This window comes from Corvus hawaiiensis, chromosome 22 (assembly GCF_020740725.1).
Source record: "Corvus hawaiiensis isolate bCorHaw1 chromosome 22, bCorHaw1.pri.cur, whole genome shotgun sequence".
Classification (NCBI taxonomy): Eukaryota; Metazoa; Chordata; class Aves; order Passeriformes; family Corvidae; genus Corvus; species Corvus hawaiiensis.
This window is the reverse complement of record NC_063234.1, coordinates 660,210-680,395: the sequence shown is the minus strand read 5'-3', so window position 1 is coordinate 680,395 and position 20,186 is coordinate 660,210. Positions and strand designations below refer to the sequence as shown.

Here is a 20,186-nt window from a genome sequence, read left to right as displayed (position 1 = left end):
TTGTTCCTCAATCTGATTCTTGTAAGTTTATCCACCCTGGTGTTTCTGCTGTTATGTGGAAAGCAGCAAAGCAGATTTGTGTCTACTCTCAGACAGCTTATTTAAATTCAATATAAAAGAAAACAAGAGCTTTTTATGGCACAAGGAGCTATAAGCCATTCCCCTCTTCAGTGCTGTCCCATTGTACCATCTTGTGTGCTGTTTATCGAAATTCTGGAAGAAAACACAGAGGTGGCTGTTCTCCATTTATTTGCTCATTGAAGGCAAAAGAAATGGACTTTTCTGTGCACCTCAAATACAGGGGAGAGTCACACACAGCAGTACCTTGGCAGACATCACGTCTCAGTTGTTGTGGTGCAGTGCTCTGCTTTAACTGGTCCAGTCTGGTCTTAAAAGCTTTGTCTAGTCTGAGTGTGTAGGAGTGTAGGTTTGTTGGTTGATTGGGGTCTTTTCCTTCCTTGCCTACCCCCCAACTCCCCCCCCAACCCCTCCAAATCTGTGGTGGTTGTGGCTTTAGATATTTCCACGCCCCTGGGCAAAATAAACTTTGCATTCCCTTCTTCCACATTGATGGAGCTTGTGAAACCAACCATCCTGAAGCTGTACAACAACATCCGGGCAGGGACCCCGGGGCAGCTTCTAGGTACGGTTTTTACCTTTTCTAGCAGTTGAGGCACCTTTAATTGGTACGAACCATCGTGTGTGTGCTCTCACCAGGCAGACCTGGAAAAGCCGGCCTGGACAGCTGACCAGTCTCTCCGTACAGCAAACCAACCCCTTGCGGTCAGTGCAGCTTCTGGGTGAAGCCACCCAAAATTCAGCCTCAGCTCTTGCTCAGTGCCAATTATTTTAGAATACTACCCAGTACCGAGTGCCAAGAGACAACCTTAGTCCTGCTTAGGGAAATAGTAGCTATTTTTTTCGTTATGGGAAAGCAAACTTCAATTATTTTAGTTTGTTTTTAAAATAGTATTTGTTGGTGTGGAGTTAATAAACAGTGTCTGCTTATGTTAAGCATTTATGTGTCTCAGTATTTAAGTGTACAGAAGATACTTGGCTCACAAGTCTGAAAATAGGGAAGACAAGAAGCAGGTCTTTGTGAATTTAATTTAATGCGCCTGTTTTTTTCATGCTGAATTTTTGCAGTGGAATGCTCCTGATTTTTGGCCCTTCCCTCTGTAGCTTTTCAGTTTCTGCAAAAGAATCTGAAAAGATTCTATTAAAACACTACTCTAAGAGCTTTCCATTTCTACAGTCTAGCTGCTCGAAATGACGTTATTGACTTCAGACTACAGGCAAAGAAATTATTTTGCCTTTCCTTGCAAGTGAGAGAAGCTTATTCGTGTCACTTTGCATCTGACCAGTTTTATCTTGGTTTCAAGCGTAGTAGCACTATCTGCATGGAATGGGGGGAAAAAATCAGAGAAAGTGCCTTTATGTTAAAAAAATTTCAGGAGTATGCTGGGCGTTTCAGAAGGGTGGATAAGTCTGAGACTTCTCACAAAGTCTGGAATAGAATTTTGGTGACGCTTTAAGAATTTCAGAATGAATATCGAAAGAAAGGATATATATTTGTTTTGTTTGCTGTTCTTATGCTGCTGGGCTGAGGTTACTTGCTGTGTTAAGTAAGTAGCCAACTTACGGTGAATGGAGCAGAAACAAATGAAGAAGGAGCATTTTAGCCAAATAAAATATTCAAGAGGAAATTGGAAAATTAAAATGCAGCCATCATGGGAAGGCCATTTGTCTTGGAGTTCAGTTTGCTTTGAATTCATGGTGTTGAAAATCCTGCGCTTTCTAAGGACACAGCTACTGTTTGTTAATGCTACGTTCAGAAAATATTACTTAAGAGCCTAAAGGAGTGTTCTGGAGGTGTATTTCCTTTCCGAATAGAGTCTAAAGCCTTTCTGACCGAAGCTGATTTAAATTTGACACGATCACGTTGTGGTTAAGTGTACAAAACCAAGTGATGCAGCTCTTTAGGTGGGATGCTTGAGTGGGATGGGAGGAAAATGTGAAGCTTTTATCCTGTAGCTCTTGGACTTAAGAACGTATTGTTGCAAACTGGGCATTGGAGTTTGGAGGATTTGGAGCTGTGGAAGAGAGAAGGTTGGAATACAAGATGAGAGGCTTCAAGAATTCTCCTTAAGAGCTCAGCAACACTCTTAGTGAATTGTTGTTGTAACTCTTGTATAAAAATCTTGAGAAACCAGTTTAATTTGTATAATATATGCCAAAGGTTTATCTTAGAAAAAATAAAATACACTAGTGGGATAGGCTTTCAGACCAAGAACACTGTCACAGAGTCTGTTCTCATTTGTATCTGTTTTACCAGCAAATAATAAAAGGCTCATTAGGTTTTAGTAGCATTTATTTCAAGGCATGATAAGGCTGAACAGGAACAAAATGCTCTTGTACCAGAAGCTATTGCTGAAGTGTTCCTCGTGGGGAAGCCACTGCACAGACTTCTCTGCCAGGGCAGTGGTGGTATTTTATCTCCTGATGTATTAAATACACATGTGAGACAGTGGTACTTACATGCCAAGGGGAAAATCTAATTGAAAACAAAGTGCTTCCCCCCACTAATATCTGAAATGAATTTTTTTTTTTGTATAAAAGGGCAATTCAGTGGTGCTGTTAATCCTTCTGTTTGAGAAAATGAAGGTGAATCATCCTCCCATTTCAAAATTATTTTTGCATTTTTCTCTATTTCTGCCTCTTTCCTACCTCTCTGAAAGCAGCAAGCAGCTTCCAAATAAAATCCCCTTCTTCCTGTCTTTAGCAAAAACCCCACCAAAAGAACATCCTAAACCTTTCCCTCTTCAAGACACTGTGAGCATGTAAATCTGGTGATTTTGGAAACCACCTCTTCTGTCTTAATTGTATTGGCCTCTGTCTTCTGTTTTCAAGGGGAGATTGCACTAAAGCAGATGTTGGTGTGTGAGTGACCTGTGAGCACTCCTGGAAGTGTCTGTGTGGATTTGATCTGTGTCTGTCACTCCATCTGTGCTGTTGGTCTCTCTCAGCTTCCTCCTGGCTCCTGTCTGTCCTCCTACACAGTGTCTCCTCTCTCCCCACAGGACTATGAGAGTAAACTACAGGCCCTCCAGAAGCAGGTAGAGACACGGTCCTTGGCAGCTGAAACAACAGAGGAGGAGGAGGAGGAGGAAGAAGGTGAGTTTGAAGCTAAAAGTAATTTCGATATAGCCAAGCCTAAAGAACAGCTGCTGTACCATCCCTTGTAACAGATAGAAAACTCGCTTTGGAAAGCTGCAAAACACTGTAAGTTCTTGATCTGTAATCCTCTAAGCATCGAGATTTCAAATACCCATTTATAGAATACATTCCACATGAACAGTAGATACATGTCTCCAAATACAACTGATGCACAAACTAGATTAGTTTTATCCCAAGCTTTAATTTGGTGGCCTTGAATTTGAAGGAATCTCTCTCTTCCTGGCACTAACAGAGCTCAGATGTCTTAAAATAACACTGTTGCCTTTGTTTCCTTGTTTTGATTTTGAAGTTTCTCTTTCCTCCTTGATAGGAATTCTTAGAGTGCTGTGACATGTCTGTGTAACTCCATTTCTGGACAGTAGATAATTTATTATTCCCGTTATACTTGCTCTCATTCCACTCTTTCAGCATTTGGCTTTAATAGTTGCCAAATAACTGAAAATAATAGGAGTAGAAAAGAATTTGTTTCCTCTATTCCAAATCTCCTTTACGTGATCATTAATCTCCACTGCTAATGTTGAGGAAGTTTGAGTCCAGTTTTTTGACAGCAAATAATGTAAGTGTAGGATTTTGTTTTCTGTTCTTCCAGAAAATGTGTTGAGAACTTGATGGCACAGTCAGCACGAATATTGGATACTGCATGTGATGGTTTTGAGAAGAAGCCACATTGCTTTATTTCTCTGTTTCTTTGCTCTTCCCAGTGCCCTGGACACGCCATGAATACGAACTCGCCCAGTGGGCTTTCAGGAAGTGGAAATTCCACCAGTTCACTTCACTGAGGGACCAGCTCTGGGGAAATGCAGTATATCTGAAAGAAGCCAATGCAATCAGTGTAGAGTTAAAGAAAAAGGTAGGGACATGCAGAGCTGCTTTTGAATTTTCTGACCCGTCAGTTTTGATTGTATAATCCTGCTGCAAATGCTCTCAGTTACTTTAGTCTTTAAAGTTGTATGTCTCTTGCTTATTAATTTGGGCTGTAAAAGGATTCAGAAGATTGTGGGTCTTTGATTCGGACTTCTGTCTGAGTGAACATCCCATGCCAACATCTGGCTTCTCAGGACCAAAGTAATGTCTGTTTTCCATGCAGGTGCAGTTCCAGTTTGTCCTGCTCACGGACACCCTGTACTCCCCACTGCCTCCGGAGCTTTTGCCCGCGGAGCCGGAGAAGAGCCGGGACTGCCGGCCTTTCCCCCGCACAGTGGTGGCTGTGGAAGTGCAGGATCTGAAGAACGGAGCAACACATTACTGGTCCTTAGAAAAACTCAAGTATGTAAACAGTATTAGAGAATAAAATTCCCTGTGTCCAAGGAACTTTACTGAAAAATTTCTTCCCTTGCTGTTCCTTATCTGTGTTTGTTTTTTCTCTGTGTCCTCCCAAACTTTCTAGACAGTGTGGGATGTTCTAAATAGCAGCTTTCCAGATTCTTTGAACGAGTGCACTTTTCTCCAGGTTCTCATCTCACCTTCACATTTAATTTTTGTAATTCGAGGTTAGACTATATCTTTTGAATCTAGTTAAGACTCATCATAGCTCATCTCTCTGCGTTACTGCTTTTTTCAGTCCTTTCACTGTAATAATTTCCTTGCCACTTGCTTTATATAACCTGGCAGTATAGGACATAATTTATAATAAAAAGCTTAAATAAAGGAGATTCTATTTCTATGGAAGCTACACAAATTCTCTCACAAGTTCTGACTGCAATCTGAATTACTTTCATCACATGTAAATGACATTTCTTTTCCCCATTTTGTAATACTGACAGAAGGACTTTTTTCCTACTAATAGCTTCCAGACAAAGGATCTCGCAGTGTGAAACACTTGTTTTCTTCAATAAAATAAATGAATAATTAAGGTTTGTAATGGAATCGGTTTACTTTTGAATCAAAATGCCAACATTTCTGGAGTGGAGCAAAGAACTGCTGAAATTACTCAGCACCATGGTCTGATGTAAAAAAAGAAGCAAAAAATCTGCCAGAATTAGATGTGGAAGAAGATTATTTAGAAGCTGAATTGAAATCTAAGATTTATGTAAGCTTCTGCAGTGACCTTGCCTTGTGCTCAGAGGGCTTAGCCAACCAAGTTTTTCCCAGAATCTCTTAACATTTTGGGGAATTAGTGAAGTGCCAAATTTAGGGTACAGCCTCCTCTGTTCCTGGGTGTAATTTGGTCCAGGTGAAGCCAGGGAGGTGAACGCATCACTTTGTGTTCTGCCTTTTTTATTGACTCTCTCTTAAGATTGTTACTGCTGCTTTCTCCTGCGCAGGCAGAGGCTGGAGCTGATGCGTGAGATGTACGACCGCGCTGGGGAAGTGGCCTCCAGCACCCAGGAGGAGCCCGAGAGCACCCTGACAGGCAGTGACCCCTTCTACGACCGCTTCCACTGGTTCAAGCTCGTGGGAAGGTACGGGACAGCACCTCCCTGCTGCTTCATTTGCAGCTCTGGCTGAACGTGGAATGGTTGAATAAACCATGTTGCCTCTGTGTCAGCTGTGTTTTGTCTTTCAGGGATTTTAAATACAGTTAAGAGTAGAAAATGCTCTTTAGAATATTACCAGCTCAGGTGTCAACTAGTAGAATCTGCTTTGAGTGAACCTTTAGTGAGTTATAAATTTATTTTAAAATAATATAACCAGCTAAGTTCTATCTAAAGTCACTGGAGCAGAGCTGTGAGAATATAAAGAACACTGGAAAAGTGGTCCAGAGTCTCTCATATGTGTGGTTCAAATAGTTTGGTCATATCCTAGGGAAGTGTCTGATGGGATTCTTTAATATTTCCTGCTGTCAGCCACACCTTTACAATATTTTTATTTGCAGAACTGCTGTGTTGGAAATAAGAACTGTAGCTCTGTTAAATGGATGTGCTCTCAAGATCCTTATGCTCAGCCATGTTTCTATTCCTCTTTCATTTGGTTCCTGCTCCGTTCAAGGACACACTTTCCCCTGACTTCGTTGGCAATCCCTTCCCTCACATTTCGTTGCAGTCCAGGTGGTTTGAAGCCTTTGCTCGTTGTTCAGGTGGTCTCTGTGCTGATGGCAACAAAGAAGTGTTAAATGAAGGTTCGTGTGTGCGCTGACCCTGTTAATCGGTGTCCGTTCACTGATGTGCAGCTCCCCCATATTCCATGGCTGCGTGAACGAGCGCCTGGCCGATCGCACGCCCTCCCCCACTTTCTCCACGGCCGACTCCGACATCACTGAACTGGCTGATGAGCAGCAGGATGAGATGGAGGACTTTGATGATGAGGCCTTTGTGGATGACACTGGCTCCGACGTTGGAACTGAGGAGGGATCAGACCTCTTCAATGATGGGCGCGACCCGTTTTACGACCGATCCCCTTGGTTCATTTTAGTGGGAAGGTTGGTGAGGTTACTCTGAGAATGGCCAAAAGGGACCAGCTCTTGCTGCAGACTGCAATGGCTTTGCCTCGTGCTACACAGATGGTCAGTCTAGCCAAAATATCCGTGTCCATAAATTGGCATTGCCAGAGAATGAGTGTAGTTCAACGTTGTTTTAAATTCCTGTGTCTGGGGCCATGAAGACCTAAGTAATAATTGAGAAAATAACCCTTAGATGTGACAGTGTGAGTAAATCTATCTTTAGATAACTGTCACAACTTGGAATGAATGGGGGTTTGTGTACAGTATTTAAACATTATTTATAGAATTCCCTATTTAGCCGTTGCAGGGTCACTAAGATAGAATTGTAGTGTGTCATTTTCTTCCGTGGAAGAGAATCTGACTATGGTGGAAAGACCTTCAGTCCAAACCCAGAGATCTTTTTTTTTTGAAAATTTAACATCTTCTGCATATGAAAAGATGGCATGAGGAGAAAGAAGAATGGTTCCTTCCGGATGAGGAAAAGAGTAATCTCTGAGGTGATTTGGCTTCTCAGATTATGCTTGACTCTCTGTAGCCAGCATTACACAGTGAAAGGTCATCAACTGTGAAATTCCCTGGCTATGTTTATCGGCACTTTCCCCAGGCACTGTGCTTGAATTTCTGAAACAAGTTTGCTTGATGTATTTTAGAGTATTATTGAGTTTTCCAGAATAGAAAGCATTAGGGCATTATCAGACCTCAGTCTGTGGTGTAGACCCTTAAGGACAGCAAGTTACATTAAAGAAATGTAGTTCTTTGCACTGTTTCTTCATTAATAGTCTTGCTAAAACATGTTTCTCATTACAAGAAACAAAACCATTTTTATTTAGTGGCTTGGCTCCTCTCTCTGCTGCTTCCCACTCCCCCAGATATGCTTTTGTGCTTCCTTGCTTACCCTGTAAGCCAACGTCCTCGTTAAGGCAGGGAGGTGCTTGCCACAGCCATGGTACAAAAAAAAGGCTCTGTGGCCAGCAGAAGGGAGGAACAAAGGACAAGGGACCAGAGCTTGGCTGTATCCTTCTCTGTGAGTGTAAGCAGGAAAGACTTCATGGTCAGGATGGTGGGATCTTTGTGCAGTTTCATCAAATGCAAGACACTTGTTTGCATTATTTATGAAAAGGAGGGATTGAGTTTGCCGTTTTTTTCAAGCTTTGAGTTCAGTGTAGTGTGTTTGTCTAACCTCAGGCTTTGTCTGTAGTGAAACTTGGAACTTCCTTGATCCAGTTTTTGATAAAAAATTACGAAAGCTGCAAGAAATTGCATTAGTCCTCTGTGACCTCTGAATTTGTGCCCTTATGTGCAGTGCCTGATAACATGTTTTACCAAATCTGATTATCTGATGCGGGTGGGGAGGCAGTTTGGGAAAGCCGTCTGTGCTGCTTTGGGCTGGCTGTCAGCTCCTTGGAGCGCAGGGCTGCTCCGTGTGCTGGCGCTGGCAGCCGCAGCTGGGGCCCCTGGAGCGCCGTTCCCCCTGAGCTTGGGAAAGAGCTGAGCTATTCATCCTCACTCACAAACGCCTCAGGAAGCACAGCACAAGCTGAGCAGATACAGTGTGTAATGAAAACACTTGTGCTTCCTGGCAGTCACACAGCTTGCTTCCCATTCCCTGTTTTGTGGAGAATTCTGAGCTCTGTCTCTGTGAATGGACATGTGAAGCTGCAGCACTTTGGGCACTGGCCTGAATGGTGTGAGCTGCATGTACAGAGCTGTGACTGTTGAGGAATGAAACTTAGTTCCTATTATGAGGCTAGAGAGCTGAGTGACTTTTTCTCAGTTGTTCGTTTCTATTGTTTCTATTCCTGTTCTTCTGTTGTGCCCATTCTGTCAGCAGAAGCTGTTAGAATGTCCAGCACCACTGAGTAGGAACTATTTTGAGTCCTCTGTGTCTTCCAGTGTGAGAATTCTGCTTTTGAACAGTGAATTACAAGAACCAGGGGTACGTCCGTCTGCATAGATATTGTCTTGAGCACAAGGTAGCTTTCAGTTTATAACAAAACCAAAATTCCTTATCACTTCCAACTGTGTGCTGGTTAATGTGCTATAGAATGTGAAGGACAAATAAAACAATTTTTAGTATTTTTGGGGGGGTTGTCAGCAATAACAAGTGCAGGTCATGAAGGAGAGGAGGAGGAGAAATGGATCATGTAGTTATCCAACTCCCTGGCCATCACAGTTATTTTCTTTTCTCTCTCTGTGCTATGACTGTCTTTTATTTGTAACTCTTAAAGAAAAGAAAAAAGAGCTGGTCCCTTTAGCCATCTCTTCTGGCATGCTGGGTTTCTTTAAGGCTGATTCTGTTTAATGGTGTGACATATCAAGCATTTGCTTTGTTTTTAAGGGAGGTGGGAGAGGACTATGGGCTATTTTATTTAAATCCTAATGTGTTTACTTTAAAAATATCTGCCATCATTCTGAGTTCTGTTGGTTTTGTTTTGGTTTTTTAAAAAATTGTGTTTGTTAAATTTAATTTCTAGTTTTGTTGTGAGTATGCCATTTTACCTCACCAATCTTTCTGCTAATCCAGCTCCCCTCTTTCAGTCTGCTGGACTAAGTGCAGGGGGACACTTAGGGGCTGTTTGGGGAGTGGGAGTCCTCACGGATGTGGGAAGAGGAGGAGGATAACCTTAAGATTTCATCCACTCCTGACCTGGCACTGTCTCACGATGAAGCAGATGGAATGGCACTGGCAGCAGTGTTGCTGCATAACCCAGCTCTGTTTTGGTGCAGCACATGTGCGGTTGCTCTCCACTCTACAGAAGTTGTGGCATTTTCATCAGCAAGCAGGAAGCTCAAAACTTTTTGCATTATGTGCTTTGCTTTCTCTAAGTTAAAATGATTCTGGTGAAGAAGGTGACTGGATGGAAACAAATTAAGGAAGAAGAGAAACACGTTTTTTTCCTTGGGATGGTATTAGTGGTAGTGGTTAATCCAGCTGGATGCTTTGGCTGTCACATGTTGAGCAGCAGCTTCAGAACTCTTGCCCTGCAAATAAACATATATTTTTATTTTTCATGCAGGTGATGCTTTCACTCTCTATTAGTTTGGCTTTGAAGGGGGAAGGCTTCTGCAATGCCTGTCAGTTAGTGAGACTCCTACCGTGCACATCAAAGCAAGGCTCTTTGGCTTCTGTTCTGTTGGGAAATGTCCGTTCTCCCTGGCTTGAAATGTGCTTTTCAAACTGGGTGTGTTTTCCGTGCTGAGCACAGAACCATGTACCTTCCTGAACTCCATCCCTGATCCAGTCCAAGTGAACAATTCCAGTTTCAGGGACTGTTTCCTTGTATGGTTGGATGCTGTTTTCTCAGATGAGCATCACCTGAAACTTCAAAGCCAAAAATGAAAATGTTAGAGGGAAAAAATAAAATTAAACTTCTAATTTTGTTACTTTAAATTTAGTCTCTTCTCCCTTCCCCTGCTTTATCAGTGCTTACCTCACTTTGAAGCAGACTGAAAAGGAATTAAATCCTAATCTTAGTGAAGTGTTATGTTGCAGTTGGTTTTTTTGTTGTTGTTGTATGGTTTTCTTTATTTTTTTGTTTTCCTTTTTTATAGCCATATTAATCATCCTCTTCTCCATTGCATTGTGTCACAACTTTTATTTTACTAGCATTGTTTTTGTGTCTTTGGTTCATGACTGACACATGTTTGACTTCCTTGTCATTTCAAAAGAATTCATTCATCCTTGGAATGGGCATGTGAACCCAAGGAGCAACACTTCCCTTTTGTCATGCAGGACTTGCCCTAGGAATGTTAAACAATAACAGTGATAAATTACAGGAATTAATTGTACATAGTACTAAAGACTAATAAAAAGAACTGTAAGGAGGAAATTAGTTAAACAAATTACTATTGTTTAGTGTAATTTAATGTGCATAAATTTATTAAAATTAAATCATTAGAAACTTTAAAGTTAATGACTGGTAAAACTATTGGTTAAAGTTCTGTGCATCTCAGTACTCTTCTGAAACAGCTCACTCAATAAATAAAACCTTCCATATTTTCCCCTTGCTGAGAGCTGTTCTTTAGCTGACTTCTTGAGCTTTTCAACATTTAAAGTTTTGCTCAAGCTAATTCCACTGAAGTGTGATGCTTTAAAAACTACTGCAATTCACTGCAGAAACATAAAATAACTTAATAACTTTACTCTGACTTTTAATTAAAATCTATACAATTAAATTGGTTACCTTACTGCTCCAAAACAGACCCTGCTTGTATATAACTTTAAAAGTTAGTGTGTGGCAGGATCATCCCGTGCGGGGCCTAAATGCTGCTTTTCCTTTTGTAAACTGTAATTTCTAAGTGGTTGCTCTAGAGTAGTGATGTCATGTCTTATTTGTTTTGTTTTTTCGAAGAAATAAATAAAATGCTCCTAAAGAGATTTACCTGTGGAGACTGTCAGTCTTCCACTATCAGTATATTCAGTGAATCTTCCAAGAAACCTAAGTGATGACTTTTGGTTTATTGTGGGCTTCTTGATTATTCTGCACACAGTGTTATCAAAGGAATATAGAAGAGAGAAAACATTCAGTCAATCTGTTTTTAAGAGTGGTTTTATATGTTCAGTAAAAATTTGAGGCTGTGTGAGCACAGTAGCTCAATTCCTTTTTAATTTATCCCTTCCAACTACCTCATTGTTTATAATCAGTAGTTCCCTAATAGATTCTACCAGCTTGCTAACAGCTCCATTCACAACTGTAGTGCATCTCCAGTTCCCTTCCATACAGCCATCCTCTTAAACGGTGTCCTTCCTGTGTCTGTGACTCATTCATGTAAGCCCTGGGTCCCAGTAAGCTCTGACTGAGAGCATTTGGTGGCTGCACTTGGCTTGCCCAGAGCCCTGTGTGGGCAGGATGGATCCAGGACCTCTTGCAGGTCTAAGAGATGGAGTGTCTGAGATCTGACTGTCCCAGGAGCCGAGCAGACACTGCAGTTGGGTTTGGCACACGATTCCTAATGCTGGCTGTGTTTCTCTCCTCCCTGTCACCAGAGCATTCGTGTACCTGAGCAACCTGCTGTACCCAGTGCCCTTGATCCACAGGGTGGCTGTTGTCAGCGAGAAGGGAGAAGTGCGGGGCTTCCTGCGCGTGGCTGTGCAGGCCATAGCAGGTGAGAGACCTTCAGAAACCAGGCTTACCAATCAAGCCATTCTCCTGATACTCAAACCTGAATAACTTTCATGTTGCAAAGAACGCTTGCTCTCTGTTGCTATTGAAATGATGTCATTCATTATTTCACCATATGGGCCGAGCATGAATAAGTCTTGAAATAATGCTACTGATCAAAAGATTTTAAAATTATGATGATGTTGACCACTGAAGTTTATACCTGACAACTAATGCAACACTGCTTTTTAGGACAGTGGCAGTTTTAACTACTGTCAGTAAGTCTGAGAACTAGAACTAAAGCAAAGCTTTTTCTTTCTGGCACCCAGTATAAATAATGGAGAAGGGTACATGGTTGGATAATTGTGGTGACCTGCATCAAAGTTAAATGTAGCAAGTTTTAGCTGTGCTCAAACTATCCCTTTATATAATGCTTAGAAATGTGCTCCTCAGTGGTCTGGCAAGAGCATGTGAAGAAGTTCCTGCACTGATGGTTTTCAGCATGGTATAAACAGAAATCAGCAGCAGTTTCCCCCTTCATTGCCTCACTAAAAATGTGGAGACTTAGAAGCTGCTTTAACACAGTGTTTACTCACCAGGAATTCTTTTCAGAAGAGTAGATATATGGGGTGGTAATGGCCTCATCCAGTGCTGAACTGGCATTGTGTGTGTGCCAGAGTTAGCTGCAGTTCACTGCTCAGTCGCTGATGTTTTAGACTTGCTCAGTGTGAGGTGGGCTGTTGGTAGTGCCATGCCTTATCCGTGCTGGTTGGGAGCACGGATCCTTCCCATAATTTGCACTTCCCAGCAGTGGCCAGCTGCCAGCAGTTCTTGCTTGTTTAGGTAGGGTAACCCTGGAAGCTTCACTCTCCATGGGAACATATAATGAAACTCAGACTCTGAAGATGTGTAAGACTCACTCTGGCAGGCATTACAGCAAGTGAATTAAAATCTGGTTTAATGTTTACAAAAGTCTAGTTTGGTTTGGTCTCCTTAGCATTGACTGAATATTTCCAAATAAATACTTTTTTTATCCATCCAAATGAACAGAATACACCATGGCTAATAGAAATTGAACGGGGGACATCTCTTGAAAAAGGGCCATGGCATTATTTGATCCCTAAGCAAAGTTTTGGAGCACATTCTGAATCTTGGGATTTCTCCTGTGAGCATGCACTTACTGTGAAAAAAACCCCTGGCATTTAACCAGGCCGTGTTGCTGTTGCTCTCTGTGAAGAGGAGGAGGTGAAATGAGTAGGTTGTATGGACAGATCCACCTTTCAGACTTCCAGCATGTCCTGGTGGAGCTTTGTTAGTGTTACTGCTGAGTTCATGGCTACAGAATTTTAGGTGTTAGTTTACCTCGGTATAATCATCAGAAGTAAATAAATAATGAAAATTAGTCCTAAAGTTGGTTTGCATTCAAAATTCTCTATGGTTAAGTATATTCAGAATGAAACTTCACAGCTTGACTTGTTTTCCCCCACTTGAGTTCCTGATGGATAGGTTTCTGACATGATCTTTCCCAGCACTTACTCCAACTTGTAACTGGATGACTCTTCTGCTTTCCATTTTGGTTTCCATTATCATGAAAATTTCCGTTTGGATAACTCTGCGGGGCCTCCCTTCTCCTCCCCATCATTTATTTATCTCTCTTCTTTTTTCCCTGTTTTTTTTTAGCTGATGAAGAAGCCCCAGATTATGGATCTGGTATTCGACAGTCTGGAACAGCTAAAATTTCATTTGACAATGAGTATTTTGATAAGGTAAGAATTCCTAAAATTGAGTTAGGTATCTTTGAGTGTAGCAGCTTGTGCTTCTACATAAAGAACACGTGTTGTAGGGAAAGAAGGGGATGGCAAACCCAGAAAGTGCAGGAGTCTATTACAAGCCACTTCATTTAATTTTTCAGAGTGATTTTTCTTCAGTTGCGATGACTCGGTCTGGACTGTCACTGGAGGAATTAAGAATTGTGGAAGGGCAAGGACAGAATTCAGAGGTTACCACTCCTCCAGAGGAGATCAACAGAATGAATGAGCTGGGTAAGCAAGAAATACGTGGTAGTTTTGGAGAACTTCTGGGAAATTTGGGACACTTTCAGTCAGTTATAGAAAGGAGTTCTGCGTGTCCTTCAAGAATGTGATAGTTAGGGGAGAGGTGTTAGCAATGGGTTGAATATGAGAGATCCTGGACTTAATCATTTGAAGAACTGTGCTGAAAAACTGTTTCCAGGTATTTGGATCTTTTGGGTTTAAAAGGGAAAAAAAATGTGTGATGGGACTAAACTGTCTCCTGAAGAAATATTTTAAAAGAGAGGAGGAAAAAATGATTTCATGTGGGATGTATTTTTTCTCTCTAAGACTTGAAGTCAGCCACTTTGGATGGAAAGATGACTATGGAAGGATTCACTGAGGAAATTGGTGATCACCTGAAGCTGGGCAGTGTGTTTACCTTCCGGGTGACAGTGCTCCAGGCCAGTGGCATTCTGCCCGAATATGCAGATATTTTCTGCCAGTTCAAGTAAGAATTTGTTTTTACTTGCATTAGGTAATTAATGGTTTGATAGAAAGAGCAAAGAATAGTGGGCAGTGGAACTCTGAGAACTTTTTGAATGGGTGGAGGTGTTGTACAGCAGAGAAAAACACCTTATCACTTACTGGAGTTCCTGGTGCGCACTTTCCCTTAAGCAGGTGTTAAGGAACAAAGTTTTGCAGAAAGGAATTAGGAATCAAAGTGGACTCATAAGTTACTAGTTTATAGATATCTTAAGGTTTTAAGCTTTAAATGTGAAAAATTCAATACTAGATTGTACATATGCCTGTTAGAATGAAAGCTGCATGACCCTTGAGGAAATCAGTACTTCTCAAGTGAAGGTGGTCTTAGGCTTGGGTTCTTAAGGAAGAGAATAAAAAGGAATAATAAAGACATAAAACAAGTACAGGAATTACGGTCCCACAAGACTATGGTATTCCTGGCTTTAGGATGTCACTCAACTGCTTCTAAAGTTCCAGCAGAATACACTTCTTTTAGGGCTTTAGGATTTCTTTTGAGGGTTGGATTCAGAGCACAGCAGTCTTCATTAAACCATCCTGTGGTGGCTGATTTCTGGTTTTTTTTTTAAGCTTTTTACATCGACATGATGAAGCTTTCTCAACAGAACCTCTCAAAAACAATGGCCGAGGGACTCCCCTTGGGTTTTACCATGTTCAGAATGTAAGTAAAGCTTTCCATGAGCAGTAACTGCCTGTATCAGCACTGGGAGTTGTGTGTGTCCTTCAAGGCCAGGGAAATTCTTAAGAATAGACAGTAATAGGAGTGATCAGGTGAACGATGCAATCCCCACCACAAAGCAAAACACAGAATGATTCTTTGTGGCAAATTTAACTCTTTCACCTCTACTTCCTGCCATTGAATTCTGTGTTTCCTTTCCAGGATGTTCAATGAAAACAGTCTAGAATTCAGGAAATAAAATATATGTGTGAATAGCAGTGCTCATGATCTCAGATGAACTGGATATATCTATTTTTATGAACTGTGTAATCCTTTGGTTACATGCAGCCTCCTCTTCTTCTACTTGAAATGCCTGATACTGAGGCTTTAATTTTCTCTTTTATCAGAGAGTAGAACTAATGCCTAAACCAAAAGGGAATGCGGTTGCTTTTACTGTGACTGACACTAAGTGATATGAAAAATACAGACTCCTAAAAGAGATTTCCTTTTTTGAATGTCTCATTTTCTTTCCTCACTTTTGAAATAGATTGCTGTGGAAGTGACAGAATCATTTGTGGAGTACATCAAAACAAAGCCTATTGTCTTTGAAGTCTTTGGACATTATCAGCAGCATCCTCTCCACCTGCAAGGACAGGATCTCAACAGGTATTGGTCACTAGCCTGGCATAAAGGCACTTGGGGATCATGCTCAGGTTATGCAGTTTTTTGTACTCCTGAACTTGTACACCCCACCCTCACAAGCAGAATTCCTGATGGAGGTAAAAGTGCTGGCCGAGGCGTGTTTACCCAGTGTAGTGACTGATGGAATTGTTCTGCTGTCTCAAACATGGGAGGCTGTTCTGCCAGTCCACCCTGCAAACACCTTGGTGATTGGAGCACTGCACTGGGAATACTGGAAACTCCAGCAGTGATCTGTGAGCTCTGGGAAAACCTCAACAGTGCTCCTAGGATTGGTTAAGTTAGAATAGCAAAAGAGCGTAGGTTAGTCTGAGAAGTGTGCTGAGCCCCCTTGTTTTCCTGACAGGTGATATTTACCTGTCTTCATAGAATTGTGAAGATACTTTTAGAGACAAAAATAGGTGTGTATACAAAGGTGCACGTGTGTGCACTTGTGTATATTTCTTATGTTTAACTGCCTCTGTACTGATAACTCTTCATTTCTCTGTAGCCCTCCACAGCCTTCTCGAAGATTCTTTCCTCCCCCTATGCCACTGTCAAAGCCAGGTGAGAACAGCTCTCTAACTCTGTACATCACAGGTCTGCTACTAAAAATGGAGGTTGTAGCATATTCCTGAGGTATCCAGGACACCAAGAAATGTAAATGGAGTGAGTGGTACAAGGGGCACTGAATCTGTCTTTGCTGGCTCTCTGCCCTCTTTATGTGCTTTATTTTTATTTCTTCTCAACCTCCTCTGCAGGAAGTGCTGCTTGGTTCATTAGAGGGTAGAATGCCATTCCTGAGGTGTTGACCATACTCCATGAGATCTGGCTATGGCTCTTCCTGTACTTACTGAGCACTTGACTGGAAATTTGCTTATTCATTAATTGCTTTATCTTTTTGCTCTCTCACATTCTCTTTTAGTGAGTTAGTCTTGTTGCAATGATCCTTGGTTTTCTTTGCTTAATTGGAATAATGCATGCTGAACTCTTTTGTGATTTTTTTTTTTTTTCCATTTCACCTTTAATTTCCTCCATCTTCTCCATCTCACCTGCATGTTTCTACCAGCCTTTTTTTGTGTGTGTTCCATTCCCCCTGCAGACCATGAAAGGAAGATTGAGTTGATTAGGTACCTTATGTCTGGCTATGTAAACGTGCATGTGCTGAACACGCTCTCCGAGCATGCCAACGTGCTTGCCTCCTCTGCTGTGGCTGCTTTCCAGGATGGAGCTGACCAGCTGCCACCTTTTCTCTTTCTGCCTGTTCCCAGTTGTCAGAGTGAGAGGGCTCCTAAAAGAGATGGTTAGTAGCCACACCTGGTCTGTGATAGATGTAGAAGTAGTTCCAAAATGTGCTTCAAAATTCCTTTTTCCTTCATCATGTAGTATTCTTAGGAGTAGAAGCTGCCATGCTTGTGGTCATGGAAGGATGATGCTGTGCTTAAATTTCGGGCTCTTTTAGAGAGAACCACAGAGACAGTCTGTAGATTCCAGTGTGCTGGGAGTCAGAGGTTTTTGTGTGTCACTGCATCTGTTCCCTGAAACTTCCAGGACCTCTGATTTTTTCTGTGTTCTGCGTAGTTTTGGAATACTGGGAGGAGAAATGCCTATGAAAACACAGGCAGGTATAGAGGAAACATTCTGCTGTGTTCTATACAGGTTTCCTTTTCACTCATCTTCCTTTTCTGCCACTAACAGTGCTATTCCTCACTTCCATTTGTATTCTGTTTTATTTAACTCAAAAAAAAGTCATGCTTGTTATTAATTGTACCAGAGCAAGTCTGTGAGAACGACTAGAACCAAACTTTCATGTTTAGTTAAATGTGTCTTTCTGTTGTTTTTCTCTTCTGGTGCTTTTGAGTCTCTCTGCTTAGCAGTAAACTTGAGTTACTTGTGTGTTTGATGTTCCTCTGGCTGTAGTGAGTTCACGTGCAACTGCATGAGGTGACTGGGGGTAAGAGAGTTACTACCCTGAGTAACGTATGGGAAGGTAAAGCCTCAAGCTTGCTACCTCACAGGATGGAGCTGTGCTGTGAATAACTGATTGCTGTAAAATCTGTCACTCTGAGGCAGCTGCCATTTTACCTAGAAAAGAAACAGAACTCAAAAGAGAACATTTAGGCACACTTGTAAGGACCCGTTTTAGCTGGGGGCTGTTATGTCCTTCCAGTGCATGGGAAATTAAGTCATGGTGGAAGCTGAAGGATACACAGAGGTGTGAAGGTGGGAGAACCTAAAGAACACCTGAGCAAGGAAGATTGGGGCTTGAGAGGTGGAAGGGGGAATAATTATTTGGCTTAATAAAAGCAGTGGGGTTAGTATGTAGAAGGAGAAAAAAAATGGAAAATCAGTTGCAGAGTTACAAAAGTCCCAGTCAGAGTATACAGAACTAAGCTTTTAAAATGTTCCCATTTACAAAAATGTAATGAGTGAAGAGATGAGAGAAGGCATGTAATGATAACGAAAACGTATGATGTGTGAGGGAGTATCAGGTTATTTCTAGAATTTAAGCAGTCTCTTTTTTTTTTTCTTAACGTAGTTTATCCCTACATTTGTGTGAAAGGAATCAGAGAGGATCTGGCTGGTAATAATCACTAATACCAAGAGATAAGGAGCCCAGAAACATACTTTGGCAGGATTAAGGCTGTGCAATAAGTCTTGTTCTGCCTTTTTAAATACACAGTATCTTAACCAAGTGGTGCAGGAGTCTGGCAGTTTGTAAAATGAACAAGTGAAGACCGAAGTTTTTAGTTCTTTTCCTCTTCTGTGGGGAAGGTAAAATGTACTTTATGGGTGAGTAATGCTGCAGATGAACAGACCTCAGCAATTCTAAATCACAAACTGTTAAGCCATAAAGCACCTGATGCACATTTGAGGAAACTTCTTCTCTGTGGATCTAGAGGGACTGTGTATTTTTCCAGACTCTTTGGATGCACTTTTGTTTCATTATTTAACTTTCAATTTTTTTTTTTTTTAATTCTAGTAACCTAGATTTAAAAAACAACTCTTACAGAAATAATGATTGCTGTAAGCAACATCATTTTCATGGTAAAAGCTGTGGTCTGCCTACGTACATAGAATATGTAGGATCTCTGAAATGGCACGTTCCTGTGAGCCCTGAGGAAGCTTTACTTGTTCAGTCTTTGTAAACCACTCTTTTTTTCTTCTTTCTTTTTTTTCTTTCTTTAAGTGCCAGCTACAAAGCTGAATACTGTGAGCAAGCCCAGTTTGGGCCACAGTGTGAGCAAATACGACCTCCTTGTGTGGTTTGAGATCAGTGAACTGGAGCCAACAGGAGAGTAAGTCCTGTATTAATATGTGTTTCAAGAACAGCGGTTTATGCGATTTTTGGGGTTTTTTTCCCTGTGTTCTGTTCAGACCAGGTTGATGTTTAGCAGTCGTCATGTGTGGGGGCTGGCTGGTTTGTAGTGATGGGGTGTCAAATCTGCTGGCAATAGTTGTCCCCATTGGAAAGGACCAAAGTGATGAATGGCATTCTTTCACACTTGGAGGGGTCTTTCCACTGTGAAATTCCAGGCACAGAGGCTGAGCAGGCACCGGGAAAACTTCCCTTGTGTAGGCCATGAGTTTGGATTCTTTGGGACACTGGAGACTTTATGCTCCAGAAGTCACATAGCAGACCCTGGTTTGTGTTCATCTCTGCTACAAAGAAGGTTTTCCCCTGACAGGTTTTTAGGGGTTATATTGAGAAGTGAGTTCCACAGAGTTTTCCATTAGTACTGCAAGTACAGTGTATGACACTTCCATGTTTCACTGATCCTGTAGTGCCAGAAGGAGCCTGTTGGGAGAGTAGGTAGAAGGACACACTCTTACGTCTTCAGCTGCTACAAGGAGAGGAACCTGCTGGCAGCAGAAGCTGCTGTGCTGGCACATCTTTCCTGCCTGTTGATTCACTGTCTCACACAGGTACATCCCTGCTATTGTGGATCACACCGGGGGCCTGCCCTGCCAGGGGACCTTTCTGCTTCACCAGGTACTGATGAAAGCTGTGGAACAGCAAGTGTTATCTCTGCAGGGAGGGAGGGGATGCTGCTGACTGGGGTTTGCATCTCCTTTCCCACACAGCTGTGCAGTGACAGCACTAGGGTCAGAATCTCTCAGTCTGTGCTTGGTCTGTTAGCTTTGGGCTACGAGGAGATTGCTTGGCTACCAAGATATTGCTGTTCCTGTTGCTTATCAGTGGGCATCCCACTCACAAAAGATGAAAGCCTTTTAAAAAGCAGGAATTTGTGCCTTCAGTGTTCTCCAACATCTCTAAGGATACAGAAAGATTGTGTAGACTCAACTTCCATTTGCTCTCTCTCACTGCTTGTGGTTATGACACATAATCTATGAAGTGGCCATATCTCAGTGCATCTTAAATGCCTCTTATAGTCCTTAATAATAATTTGTCTTTAGCTAGATTATAAAGATGATCCTAGTTAAATATGGTATATAGGTTTAAAGTTATAGTTTTCCTACTCTGCCTTTGTGGAGTGAGGAGGGGAAAGCATTTCATTTCTTTTGCATATGAGAATATAACATCCCTTGGAAGTGAATGTTAGGGCCCTGAAACAAAG

The 20,186-nt window shown here is 41.7% G+C and overlaps 1 protein-coding gene across 20 annotated transcripts in view; it reads left to right on the top strand.

Moving 5' to 3' along the window:
* The window catches only part of KIF1B (kinesin family member 1B), an 82,499-nt gene that overhangs the window by 46,337 nt on the left and 15,976 nt on the right, over positions 1 to 20,186 (top strand). For 8 of the 20 annotated variants that reach the window (XM_048326069.1, XM_048326058.1, XM_048326057.1 and 5 more), the window contains 14 exons: positions 3,081 to 3,174; positions 3,939 to 4,087; positions 4,325 to 4,503; positions 5,502 to 5,639; positions 6,347 to 6,595; positions 11,604 to 11,722; positions 13,399 to 13,484; positions 13,631 to 13,760; positions 14,079 to 14,238; positions 14,841 to 14,931; positions 15,476 to 15,594; positions 16,118 to 16,173; positions 18,797 to 18,905; positions 19,534 to 19,600. In XM_048326069.1, coding sequence (XP_048182026.1) covers positions 3,081 to 3,174; positions 3,939 to 4,087; positions 4,325 to 4,503; positions 5,502 to 5,639; positions 6,347 to 6,595; positions 11,604 to 11,722; positions 13,399 to 13,484; positions 13,631 to 13,760; positions 14,079 to 14,238; positions 14,841 to 14,931; positions 15,476 to 15,594; positions 16,118 to 16,173; positions 18,797 to 18,905; positions 19,534 to 19,600 — 1,746 coding nt within the window. Of the gene's footprint in view, positions 1 to 3,080; positions 3,175 to 3,938; positions 4,088 to 4,324; positions 4,504 to 5,501; positions 5,640 to 6,346; positions 6,596 to 11,603; positions 11,723 to 13,398; positions 13,485 to 13,630; positions 13,761 to 14,078; positions 14,239 to 14,840; positions 14,932 to 15,475; positions 15,595 to 16,117; positions 16,174 to 16,708; positions 16,910 to 18,796; positions 18,906 to 19,533; positions 19,601 to 20,186 lie in introns of all 20 variants that reach the window. The other 12 variants (XM_048326051.1, XM_048326053.1, XM_048326054.1 and 9 more) reach the window with 3 other exon arrangements.